This window comes from Typopeltis vanoorti, chromosome 20 (genome assembly GCF_054136105.1).
Source record: "Typopeltis vanoorti isolate ZY-2024b chromosome 20, IOZ_Tvanoo_1.0, whole genome shotgun sequence".
Lineage (NCBI taxonomy): Eukaryota > Metazoa > Arthropoda > Arachnida > Uropygi > Thelyphonidae > Typopeltis > Typopeltis vanoorti.
In genome coordinates this window covers 107459660-107473903 of record NC_143568.1, presented here as the reverse complement: position 1 = coordinate 107473903, position 14244 = coordinate 107459660, and the positions used below count along the sequence as shown (strand labels likewise).

The 14244-nt window shown below is 34.3% G+C and overlaps 1 protein-coding gene across 1 annotated transcript in view; it reads left to right on the top strand.

Annotated features, from left to right (window-relative positions):
* The first annotated feature begins 6189 nt into the window (after nucleotides 1–6189).
* LOC150095766 (putative E3 ubiquitin-protein ligase UBR7) overlaps nucleotides 6190–14244 on the top strand; it is a 105865-nt gene continuing 97810 nt past the window's right edge. The window contains exon 1 of the mRNA XM_090410237.1: nucleotides 6190–6612. Coding sequence (XP_090266363.1) covers nucleotides 6454–6612 — 159 coding nt within the window. The 5' untranslated portion in view covers nucleotides 6190–6453. The remainder of the gene's footprint in view (nucleotides 6613–14244) is intronic.

Below are 14244 nucleotides of genomic sequence, written 5' to 3'. Positions count from 1 at the left end.
GAGGAATTCGGTGTAGTGTAATTTCCCTCTAATTTCACTCTCGCTGTAATATTTATATAGTGTCGGTTTCAGCTCTCTATAGATCCCTGGCTTCTCTCGTCGAATGGCAGTTGGTCATATTATTATTATTATTACGTAACGCCTCCAAGGAGTCCAAAGATCCATCCAGGGAGGGCATCCACCCCACAGCTCTCTGTCTTCACTACTCAGTCCACCAACTACAGTGTACCAGATCATCTACACGAACGCCATCCACTGCCCACCATCACCTTTACTGACAATCACCAACATCCACGCTGACGGCGAAATTCGAACCCACAGCCGTTTGGCTGGAGAGCAGATACGCTAACCACTCAGCCAACCAGATCAGCTAGGTGTGTAGAAACATCGGATGACTTTTCCATAATGATTATTGTTGTATTAAATGTTATATAGTTTGTTGACTGTGATCTTGTCATCTGATATAACAAAAAATAATAATAATAATAATCATAATAATTTCAAGAACAGACATTACAAACTAATGCCATGAAAGCAAAACTTTTGATCATCAGTAATTCCCTCGATGAGTCTCTTACTCCCTGGAGGTCTCTCTTAATGATAATAATAATAATAATAATAATAATAATAATAATAATAATAATAATAATATAACAGCAAATGCAAACTATGCGATCTGAAAGATGAAACTATAGAACATCTAATCAGTGCCAATAGCATGCTAGCTCAAACTGACTATAAATACCGAAATGAACAAGTAGACAAAATAATTCATTGGCATGCTTGCAAAAAATATGGCTTTCCTGGATCTGATAACTGGTGGCAGCATAAAATTGAGACAGTATTGGAAAACGAAATATCAAAATTTCTCTGGGACTTTCGAATACAAACTGATCGGCATTTGGAACACAATAGACCTAACATCACAATTATCGAACATCGACAGGTTTGGATTATTGATATCGAAGTACCCAGTGATAACAACATTAACAACAAAGAAATTTTTTCCAGTGGAAAAAATAAAACATATCGAGATCTAGCATACGAAGTTCGCAGGCTGTGACTTAAACACACTAAAGTTATTCCAATAGTTATCAGTGCGTTTGGCGCAATTTCAAATAAGCTATCCAACTATTTACAGCAATTTAACATCAACAAAGTGACTCCATATGACCTACAAAAAACAGCATTACTTGGAACAGTCCATATTTTACGACGCTACCAGACAGACTATTCTCAGATTCTTGTGTAGAATCTGAATTTTGTTTAAATAATATCTCTTATTTAAATAATGTTGTGTAGATTTTGTTTTGACTGTGTATCAATTGTGTGAATAAATAATAATTTAAGTTAACAACACTTAACTTTCTTATTGAACTTCTAACAAAATTAATCGGCCAATATATGCCATGGCACCAATCTTTGCCTATTGAACGAAAGGGATGTCGAAGAAATTCCAGAAAAATAAAAGACCAATTGTTAATTGACAAAATGATTCTGAAAAATTCGATAAAACGAAAAGCTAACTTTCATATTGTTTATATGACGTATATAATTGTATATCTGTAAGGGAACAAAAATTTTCGGGTTTAAAATATTCGGACGCGTGCTCGTTCCAGTTCACACTGTAATATGAATTTTCACTCAAATATGAATGGCAGGAGCCCGTGTAGCTCAGTAGAAGTGGCGTTTGCACTCTACAGCGCTTGACCGCATGAGGAAAGGCGTTTGAATTTAGTCTAGAGGAACTTTATCTAAGCATTTTATCGACTTCCAGAGTTAGTCGATCTCTGGCACGAACTAGAGTTTTTTCCCTCCCGGAAACTCAGGTTTTTTGTCCCGTAAACTCAAGAAAATCGGCCGTCGAACCGACACTGTTTTCAGACATTAAATATATTGTGTCAGGATTAGGGACTACCAGATGGTGACACTTACTAGCCGCCTTCTTCACTGAGTGCCGATTAATTAGTGATAGCCTTGGGCCAGCTATTTCTGATTGGCTACTAGTGGAGATTGAGCTGTCTCCAAAAGTTAGATAGGGCTAAAAAAAAAACGGCCTCGCCTACTCCCTATACGGGAACAAAAAGGCATTAGCTGGTTTTTTCTATATGAATGGCATATACAGCAATATAATGGCATATACATCAAGACCAAATCATGAATAAATAATCCCTGAAATTCTAAATACTTTAGAAGAAAAAAAAACAGCAAAGACTATATTAAATATAAAAAATACAGAAGAATTAAACAACGTTATAAGAATCTTAAAAACAAAATTGATAAAATGTTTATATCTGCCAAAAATAACTGGTTGGAGGAAAAAGCAAAACTGTGCGAAGAAGCTAATAAAAGAAATGATAATAAAATGATATACAAAATTATCAAAGAATTAATTAAGATCTATAAAGATAAACCATCAACAATGAAAGATAAAAACAATCTAGAAACTTAGTCAATACAAAATATTAAAATAATTTGAAAGGACTATTATCAAACATTATTTCAAAAAGAACAGGACGAGGAAAGTATAACAGAAAAGATGATATATGAAAAGGCACCACCATAACCCCAGTAGAAATTATAAATGCAATAAACCAAATCAAACTTTCAAAAGCTACGGGTAAAGATGAAATATCTCGAGAAAGGTGTAACGCAGGGTTGCCCTCTCTCACTTCAACTCTTTATTATCTTCCTAGAAGAAGTTTGTAAAACCATAGCTGATGAGCCAGATGTAAAAATCAATGGTACCAACATGAATCACATAAAAAACGCGGATGATATAATTATTTTAGCAGATTCTAAACCACAGCTAGAAAAAACTGTTAATATTTTAAATGACTCTTGTAGAACTTATGGTATGAAAATAAATCTTCATGAAACAAAAATAATGACGATAGAGAAGAAGAAAATATTTCTATAAATCTCTTATATCTAGTAAACTCAACAATATGGAAACAGTAAAACACAGGCTAAACCTAGGTTGGACCAACATGAATAAATTAAACAAAATATGGAAAAATAAAAAAAATCCCAACTAGTCTAAAATTAAAATTATATAAAACAATCATTATCCCAATGGCTACTTATGCTTCAGAAGCCTGGAGATTAACTCAACAACCAATCAAGAAACTTCAAGCATTTGAAATGAAATGCCTTAGAAAAATTAATAGCACCCTCTGGTTGCAACACGAGACTAATGATCAAGTCAGAACAGATTTAAACTTCCCAGATAATATAATAGACACAATCATTAAGCATCAACTGAGATGGTGTGGTCATATTCAGAGAATGGCCCTCATAGGCTCCCATATTTTGCTCTGAATGGATATATAGGAAGAAAGAGACCTAGAAGCAGACCAAGAAGTACTTGGATAAAGTTGCTGAAAGAACATTCCCTTCTACCCCGCTATTGAGTCATGATTCAGATGGCTAAAGATCGCGATAAGTGGAAAACCTTTCTTCTCAGTAAACTCGACCCGTTATCAAGCAGATGAGATGACGATAATGATGGTACAGCAATCCCTCAATTAATGCACCTAATGCGTCCTTTAAAGCAGGCGCATTTATCGAATATAATAACCTATGGGGAAAAGTATGATTCGTTCCTCAAATTTCTTTTTTGATCCTTATTTTTTTTTTTTTATAAAAGAATTAGGATATATATCACAGGGCCTAGTTAAAGGAAAACCATGAAGCTGAAAGACAATAAAACATATTCAGAATATACATTTATTATTATACTTCTTAACAAAGAATTGAGTTAATGTAGTTTGGTGGGCATCCTGTTTCTTTTCTTTTTCCCCTACAACTAATGGTATGGTCCTATTTTCTCTTCTACTACTTCTGCAAATTTTACTGCTTCTCTCTTCATCAGAGTCAGCTTCAAAGCATTGCTGCTTAAAAACTTCGATTGTACGAACAATATTTTCAAACTGTTTCTGTAAAATCTCTTTGGACTTGTCAGTTATTAAATGTTGTTCATATTCTTCAGGATCTTCCCGCTGTGCATCTAAATTTAGCTGGTCGGAATCCCTGAACTTTTCCGAATGAGATTTAATTAACTTAGATTCATTCTAAAAGCCTCTAAAATCATTTGCCCAATGTGGAAGAATGTACTTCCAAACGGCTCGCATATTGCTAGCAGTAATTTCATTCGAATTTGCGACTTTATAACAAGGCTGAGATTTCTCTTGATTTGGCCAGAAAAGTATTGGAAGGCATTCTCTCCCCCCTCTCCAAAAAAGGCCGGTTTCATCGACATTAAATATTTGTTGGTCACAACAGACTTCTTCTTCCACAATTTTCTTCAAAATCTCTGGATAATTTGTGACCACTTCCTTATCTGCACTTGCAGATTCGTTTGTGATTAGAACATTCTGTAGGCTATTTCTCATTTTGAAACGCTCAAACCACCTCTCACTAGCATGGAATTCTTCGTTTCCATTATTGATAACCCTTTCTTTCAAGATTGCAAAGAGACTTAATGCTTTTGATTTAATAAGGTCAGTGCTTACTGGGATCTATTTTTGGTTACAATCTTTGATCCATGTAGAAAGAAGTCTTTCTAATTCAATCATTATGATACTTTGATTTCGAGTGCATGCATGATGAACTTGAAACAGCCTTACCTTTCTCTTTGTATCCAGAAGCTTTGCTTAAAATTCCTCTTATAGTCGATTCTCCCATTTTTATGTTCTTGTCATAAATGCCCTGGACTCGCCTTGTTAATTTTTCTTTATTATTTCAAGTTTTTTTTTTTAATAAGATTACTTTTCAAATCATTTTCATACTTCCACTTTTTTGCTCACTAATTCTTTTGCTCATGATGAAAGGTTGGAAAATACTTTAAAATAAAAAAAAAGTAAGGAAAACAATTGTAAAGGAGGTACGAGATATGATCATCAAAATGCTATAGCAGATGACAGCTTTTGGCTTTAAATTTGGAACATAGTGTGCATGGAAATAGTATGCCATTAAAAAATAACTCTGTAAAATGTTTTAAATCAGTAATAACTAAATTATTTCATCCTGGCGAGTAATTTTTTAAAATAGTTAGCCATAAAAAATTTTTAAAATCTGTAACATTTATTTTTAAGATGTATATAGGCGCACTAATCTTATTTGGGTATAGAATAAAAAATGACGCACTAATCGAAGGATTGCTGTATATTTTTTTACGTGCCTTCATAAAATATTTTAAAAATTATACGAATAGTAAAAATATTATTATTATTCGTGACACCTCTAAGGAGTCCGAAGACTCATCACGGGAGGACACCTACTATTAAACCGTCTCCACCCCTACACCGAACCTCTACTACCAATCATCTCCATCAACGTCACCGCCCCGCCGTTCTTCCAATTGCGCTACGGAGGATAAACAGCATTTCAAATTTTCTTTGAACATGACAATGGCAGACTATACATATGTTTACGAAATGCACCTTTTTTTTTGTTAACTAAAATAAAAAAGATTTTCAGGATCTGAATAAGTTAAAAAAAAACAGATGTAATTCTCTTAAACATTAGCCAGACTGGCTTTAAAAATTTAAGAAGCAATGCGCCCAACTTTAGAAATTATTTATGAATTGTTAGTTTAAATTTTCCTGCCATGATAGATTTCCATATTTTCAGGTATTAGAAGTACTGAAAGAAAATAAAAGAGAAAGATTATCAGCAGTTTCGATTTTATTTGATAAAATCGAAGCATCATATTTATTTTCTTAGATATTGTTACTATAATAACTTTATGTGGCGCCATCTCGTCTAATCGAGAAGGGCCCCTTAAAGGGCCAAGTACTCTACAGGGAACAATTATTTCTACTTGTTCCGGTGTTTAGCAAACACCTTGCTTCTCTTTGTCAACTTTGTATTAGAATTGTAATGTGATTACAGTATACGAATTAAGATTAGCTAGTTTAATCACAACGTTTATCGAGCGTAAACTTAATTTATGCATGAAAAATTTTTATCATTTATATTTTAAAAAAAAATTATACAGGAAGAAAAGGCGTTAGCTTAGCTGACATATATGTCAATTATGTTTGAGGACTCTTTCCTTGAACTATTTTAATCTTTCTTTGTTTAAATTATGTACACAAATAATAACACGAAAAAATAATATCGAAATTACCATAGAAATTATAATTTAATTTTTTTTAGAATGTTTTTGGTATAAAGTCACATTAAGTTTGAATTTTTTTTTTTTTTTTTTTTACTTGCACCATATTTCTTCTAATCATGAATCTTGTTCTCGATTTGTCGTTTCCTGTCTTTTCCGAAATCATGAATCTGCGCTTAAGCATTAGGTTGTACATTTTTATTTATTCTTTATTAACGACGTAGGGATGTTTCGTCACTGGCGCTAGTTTCTGAAGTTCGTTTCAGTAATTAGTTAGATGTGGTAGCATTGTTCAGTGTTATAATCAAGTAATTTGATTTTCATTATTTACGATGTCAGATAGTACGAAGGAGGACTGTTCTAATGATACTGCAAATGATGTTAGCAACGAGTTAACAATGCTTGATGTTTTGGAAGAAGAACAAGAATTAGAAGATGATGCCAACGCGGTATTGGGAGACAGCGATGATCAAAACTGTACATATTCACAGGTTGGACATTTCTTTATTTTATCAATTTTTTATGTGTATCCGAGAGCTTTCTAATTTGGTTTTTGACAGATATATGTTTGACAGTAATATATCAAATCGGAAAACCATTCCATTGATATCTGACTAATTAGAACATTTTTTGTTGGATACATTATATGCAGGTAAATATCGCAGTTAATAAAATTGTTTTTCTAGATGACAGTTAAAAAAGTTCGGCTATTCTAGTTTCGTGTTCTCTACTTTTTAGGGTTCCATATTCAACATGCTGTATAGTTCACAAATATATTTAGTTTCTCTCAGTTGACTACTGCTCTCTCATATTAAATTAGTAATAGCTTACGCCTTTGACTTAACTTACTGTCAGTTGGGTTTATTACAGTTTATGCTTGTGATTCCTTCTTTTTTTGCATGATTGGAGTGTGTTTTGGGAAGGGGGGGGTGAGCCTGTATACAGAGTTATGGTAATGTTTGATAGCCTAGAAGAAAGCAGTCATGTCTGAGTACTCGTGAATCTAGCCACAATGTATTTCCATTTCTTTCTGTCAATTGTTGCAGCAGGAGCCTTTATACAGAGTTATGGTAATGTTTGATAGCCTAGAAGAAAGCAGTCATGTCTGAGTACTCGTGAATCTAGCCACAATGTATTTCCATTTCTTTCTGTCAATTGTTGCAGCAGGAGCCTTTATACAGAGTTATGGTAATGTTTGATAGTCTAGAAGAAAGCGGTCATGTCTGAGTACTCGTGAACCTAGCCACAATGTATTTCCATTTCTTTCTGTCTTTTGTTGCAGCAGTGGCCAACTCCTAAGTCCATTGATCTGGTCCAATCATCGGTCTTAGGTGCTTTGTTTTTCTTTGTCCTTGCACTTTTTCCTGGATGATGTTTTTCCAAGTTGTTATTTTCACATCTTGAAATGTGACTGAAATATTATAGAATTCCTTCATTTACGATGTCACATTGCCGCCTCTTGATTTTTAGTTGGCTTATTATACATTTATTAGAACTGTTGTCCATTCAGGAAACACTCTCAACATCCTTCTCCAGCACGACATCTCGAAGCTGTTTATCTTGTCCATATCTTTCTTGCTGAGTGTCCAAGATTCAGCACCATAAATGAAAATTGAAAATAGCAAGCTATTGACCAGCCTTGATTTAGTGGTGATAGAAATATTTCTGTCTTTTCATATTTTCTTCAGTTTCACCATTGCTGACCTCACCATGGTAATTCTTCTTTTAATTTTTGGTTCACATCTACTCTTGGTGCTTATTACAGCTCCAAGGTAAATGAATTCATCCACCTTCTCCAGTCTATTGCTTTGAAGACATCATGAAATTTTCAGTGGCAGCATGATCTACAGCTGCAGACACAGCTTCACCAATCATTTTGAGATTGTGGAATGTATAGTGATTCTTATAGCAGTCTAACCACCCACAACTTACAGCAAAAGGTGTTAGTTGCTATTCGTCTTTTATCAGCTCTTTATATTTACCGATAAAGACAATATGTAAACTAGTAAAGCGGTTGACACAAAATCAGACATAGGTGGACAACAAGACATATGCACAGTAGATTCCACGATCATTAATAGGAACTGCGATAGTATTTATGTAGCAAATTAAAACTGCACACAAAAAATGTAGATAATGAAAGTGTGTATAAAGTGCATGTGATACAGGTAATGAGTTACCTGTATACTATAATGCTCTGTACGGCGTCTCATTCACATAATAAAATTGTAGGGTTTTGAACAGCTTTTCTCTGGGCACCTGATCTTAGACCTTTTCTGGATATATAAAATTTAAATACACCATCAATCTGATGATATGTACCCCTAAGGTATGTTCAGGTTACTATGACATCACTACTTACTTCAAAAATTACACCCATGCTAACTCTGTCACAAAAAGAAGATTGGTAAAACAAACTATCAAGAAGAAGAATGAAATCAGTGAAATTAATGAAAATAGAGAAATAACCACAATCATCACGACTAAGGGCAGAAAATATTTTAAAGGCATGAAAATTCAGCTGGATGGTACTAGAAGTTATAAAATATGCAAGAACATCTAGGAGTTGAACTAACACCTGTCCATATCTATTCTTGTTCAGAAATTTTCACTGCTCTACAGAAAATTGACAATAATCCTATAGAAAAGCTCTACTCCATCAAAGTTCAACAGATTGTCAAAAGCAGTTCTCCAGGCTCAGGGTCATATCTAGAAGCTCTTCAACAGACTCGACAACAACGTCTATTGTACTTCACATTAAACTCATTTATTGACAAAGCATTCATGACCACCTCTGGCAATCCATTCCATTCAATTACTCCCTATGCAAAATGCATTACTCCCTACGCAAAAACTTTGTCCTTATACCTTGCTAACCACACTTATACAATTTTCACAGGTGATCCCTATTCATCTATAAAAAAAACTTCTTTAGCATTTACTCTATGAAGTCTGATGTATAATTTATAACCTTCTATCATATTCCCCCTATTTTTTGTGCCTATCAGTTGCTCTTTGCAACTCATAAACTTTCGGTCTATCTTCACAACCACTCCACAGATCAGCCACTACTTCAGGCATTCAATTCTGATTCTTGTCTTTACTTTTTCCACATAGCCAAGAAACTCGGAAGACCAAATCTACAGAATGGTGAATATATGATCATGTCAAAGCCTTATAAAGAGGGATAACTTCCTCATCTCTATTGGTCAGTGTATTTGTTAACATCCAAGTAATCATCTGAGCTTGTTGTCATCTGAGCAATTCAGGTATAGACTTTTTATGTCCTGTTTTCCTGCTCTGCAGATGAAGTTTGTCTTTCCATCTGAGTCTTGGATGTCTGCAGTCTCTTCTTCCTGTAGGTTTATATTTATATACTAGTTTGAGAATCCTATCGTTATTCATCCTTTTTATGTGGTGTTGCCAATTTTGCTGATATTCTTCTATTTCTTGTACGATGTTTTTTGTATCTGATCGTTCTCTTATTTCTGTGCTTTTCTTTTAATCTAATCTGGTGAGTCCCAGGAGAGGTCTTAGAAACTTCATCCGTGCTGCTTCCAATCTTTGTTTCTTTGTTTTAGAATCGAAGTTTCACTTCCAAATTTGAGAGATGGTTTAGAGGTCATATTATGTAATCTTAATTGAGTTTCTTTAGTCATTTGTTTACCAAAGTTTCTTTTAATTATGCCATTCATTCTATTGTAAATTTGTAGTCTTGCTTCCAATTGTGAATCAGTATTGTATTACTAGATTATATTTCTTGTTCTATTATTTTATTGTTAAGCATAATTTTGACATTTTGAATGGTGTTCCACACATTGCCATAGCTTTTGTTTTTGTTTCAGAGATTTTCATTAAAATTTATTTTGCTATTTAGATGGTTAGTTGGAGTTTATCTTCTGAATTTGAAATTAGTACTTGATCATCTGCATAAAGTATTGTATTTAGCTGTTTATTATTTGTTAGTTTAATTCCATCTTTGACAGTTGTTTTCCATTCTTTTAGGATTCTGTTTATATAAATGTTGAATAGGATTGGGGATAAGCCACAACCTTTACTTACTCCTTTATTTATAGTTATAGGTTCTGATAATGTTCCATCTGCAAATTTGATGCAAATTTTTGTTTCTCTATATAGACTTTTTATTGCATTAATTAATTGAGGGGGTATTTTATCATCTTGTAATATTTTCCAGAGTAGATTTCTGTTCATACACCTTTTCATAGTCAATAAATAGAAGAAAAGTGGGCAGGTTAAATTCTTTTCTTTTTTCTATGATCTGTTGCATTGTGAAAGAGGCATCTGTGCATCCTCTCCCTCTTCTAAAACCACACTGTTCTTCTTCTAAATAATTTTCTGTATATTTAATTAATCTGTTCTTTAAGATGTTTGCATATAGTTTAGATGCTGTTATTAAGAGAGAAATGCCTCTGTCATTTCCACATTTGTCCTTGGGACCTTTTTTGTGAATATATATTGATATCTTCAATTTTGTGAGTTTTGTCATTGTTTCGTATTTCTTGTTTTTCATTCCACAATATTTTATAGTGTTCTATCCAATCCTCTTTGGAAATTATATTATTTCTTAATTGGTCACTTTCTGCTGTTTGTAGTTGCCTGAAAATTTTAAAATCTATTCTTTGTGGTCCAGTGATATCCTGTTCTAATGATTTAATATATTTACTCCAATCTTCTCTGCGTATACTTCTGGAAAGATTTCTGACTTCAGCCTGTAATTTCTTATATTGTATATAGTCAACAGTGTTTTTACTTTGCAGATAGATTTTAAAAGCCTGTTTTTTCCTTTCGATTAATTCCTTTAAGTCATCATTACAAGTTCTGAGCCATTTTTTGTTTTTTCTTGATTTGTATCCTAAATTTTCTTCTGTTGCTTTTAGTATGGTTTCCTTTATATTTTTCCATTCAGTTTCAATATTGTTTGTGGTTGGTTTTATTTTATCTCTTATTCTGCTTTTATATAAGTTTCTAATACTCTCCTGTTCTAGGAGGTGAATTTTAAACTGTTTATTAGATGTTAGTTTGTTATCTTTTTTTCTTTTGAAGTATGTGGTTCTTTTTATGAATTCAAATCTGCTTTCAACTAACATGTGATTACTATCAATTTCACTCCTCCTGAAACCTCTTGAATCTATGATATTATTATTTAGTTTGTTGTTAATAATAATGTAATCTATTATTGATTTTGTTCCTCTTGCTTCCCATGTGTACTTATGTGTATATTTTTATGCCTGAAGAAAGTATTGCTGATTTTTAGATTGTTAAATATCCAGAAGTCTCTTAATAAAATTCCATTGTTATTGATTACTGATTCTCCCCTGGATTCAGTGCATCCTGTTATTGGGGTTACTTCTCACTCTAGCATTGAAATCTCCCATCAAGATCGTTGCTTCATTTTTATTTGTTTCTTCAATACATTCCTGAAGTTTTCCATAAAATTCTTCTGTCTCTTCCTCTTTTCCATCTACTGGTGCATAAATTCTGAAAATATTGAATGTTTGATTCTTAATTTTCATTCTAACTTTGATTAGGTGCCGTAGGCATCAGGGGGGCTCTCTCTCTACACACACACACACACACCCCTACCTACCTACCTTCTTAACAGAATATTTCTCATATTTTACAATCTCCCAAGTCAAGAGCCCTTGGCCACTTTCCCCAATCAGAGGCAATGTTGGCCACCTTAGTAATTATCTCTCAGTACATGTATAAATTCTATTTCCTTCCTGCCACGTGATCTTTTTCTTCCTTCTGATCTCTAATTTGCTGATACATGCCTTCCAGATCATCCCTGGAAAATCCTCTGGCCTATAGCAGCAACCATATGTATATTTTGTCGTCTTGACCTTGATCTCATACCAAACTGCTTCAAATGAACAGCCACCCTCCTTCTGACTATCTCCATTCTTTTTTTTTGCCCACAATTCATTTGCTATCATCAGCAAGCTGCCTCCCCCCCCATTCCTATCTTCCCTGAAAATACTAAACCCTTCACATTCTGTCCCTGTAATTACATCATCTGCTGTTAGCCAAGTCTCATGCTAATCCTATAACTTTTGACGAAGTTGCACTAACCAATGCTCGAAACTCCTCCCACTTGTTCCTAATCCCTTTAGGCGCCCCCAACCACCTTTACTTCCTGTATCCAATATTATTTATGACAACACAGAATGATAAGAAAATAATATTTATTAACTTATTTGCTGAAATTTTTTTCTGGTATTATATTCAGCATCTTCAGAGCATAAAAACAGATTTTGTGAAATAACAATTTGGTATAACAATGGGACTAGTTTAAAAAAATTGTAACAACACAAGGAACGGAAGTCCTAATTAGCTGCCATCTATGTTGAAAAAAGAGAGAATACAAATATTAATTACATTTTAAAGTGACTGTCTCCCGGATTTTGGGTAAATTTATACATCCATACTTGTTGAGGTTTGGAGTATGTTTTAAAGCTTCTGTTGATTCCAAAAACAATTTCTCTAACTTATGACTTCTGTCATAACTTAGAGAGATTGTTTTTTTGTTTTCTTTCAGTTGATCCGGTGTGAAGTGATATCCAAGGCATGGTTCTGCTAGACCCAACTTGCTATAACGATAGTGCCGGATGTATTTTTTATGTTTACCAAGGTGGATGTCAACAGTTCTTCCTGTCTGCCCATAGTAAGTCCAGTCACAAGAACAAGGCATTTCATAAACTCCTGGATGTGATAAAGAAGAGAGTTTGTCCTAGGTGAACAAACGAGAGTTCTCATATCATCTCTGCCTATCCACTAAAACGAAATTAACAGTATCGAAGTTAACTAACTTCAATACTGTTAATTTGTATATCTCATGTCCAACAAAGGGGCATGTCCATTTGAATCCCATCATGGACATGAATCTTTGTGAAGGTCTTTAGGTAGCAGATGAATTTCACCACCTTATTTATTGGGAACCTGAACTGACTCGAAAAGGTTCTGTATTTGTTCTCTAGTGCCTAACATATCTGGATTACCCCACCTGTATCCCACTGTAATGCTAATAAATGTACTGTAGTTCATGTGTGGGATTCACCTATAAAAAACAAAAAAGGCAATTTACATCTCTTGCCATAGGCAACATTCCAGAGTCCTCATATTGCCTTATTTGGTTATCTCTAGATCCTCTTCTGTTTCCTCATCACATTGGGAATCAGGTGGCCATACTTGATGTGGAGTACATTTCTACCCATACTCTACATAGCCTTGCATTACTGCACTCCTAGTGAAGTAGTATAACAACCCCAGTCAGTTCACGTGCTCTGTTTAAATCTTCATGAAGATATGTGACATCAGCATTACTTCTCATAATAATGCTCTCCAACTGTAGGGTCAAAGCTGTATAACTGAGAGGAGACCTCCACGTAGCCTATAAAGGAATGTGGAGAACCGACCGGGGCTTCTGACCTAATCTCCAATCCTCACCTTCTCATAGCGCACCCTTTTGAGTATCTACCTGGATACTGAACGAAGGAGGATGGGCTGGCAATTAAGGATTTAGCCGACCAAATTGTATTCTTATTGGCTTAAACCAATATAGAAAATGAGTACAACATGACAAAATTTCATGCCGGCTGGGGCAACTCCCGGTTAAACAAGACCCGCGTTGTTTTCGCCAGGGAACCAGGACGAACAGCGAAAAGTCAGCTACTGGAACAAATCCTAAAACACACCCCAACTCAACATCACCAGAGTTAAAGATTGGTACTATCAACATAAGAAGCCTGAATAGCAAAGAAATGGAGCTAGTTGAAGAATTAGATAAGTACCAGATCTACATAATAGGGGTGACTGAAACAAAAGACAAAACTGGTGAGATCTTTCTGAGCAATAAATACAAAATGTTATATTCAGGCCATGACAATCAAGGAAAAGAAGGAGTAGCCATAGTATTCAATACAAAATACGAGGCTAATCTTCTTGAATGGCAGGCAATTTCAAGTAGAGTGATGTGGGCAAATATCAGAATGGAGAATTGGACAATGAGACTTATTTGTGCCTATGGTCCCACAGAAGGTTCTACTAAGGTAGAAGTGGAGGAATTTTTTGATGCTTTAGAGAAAGCAACTGACACAATGAAA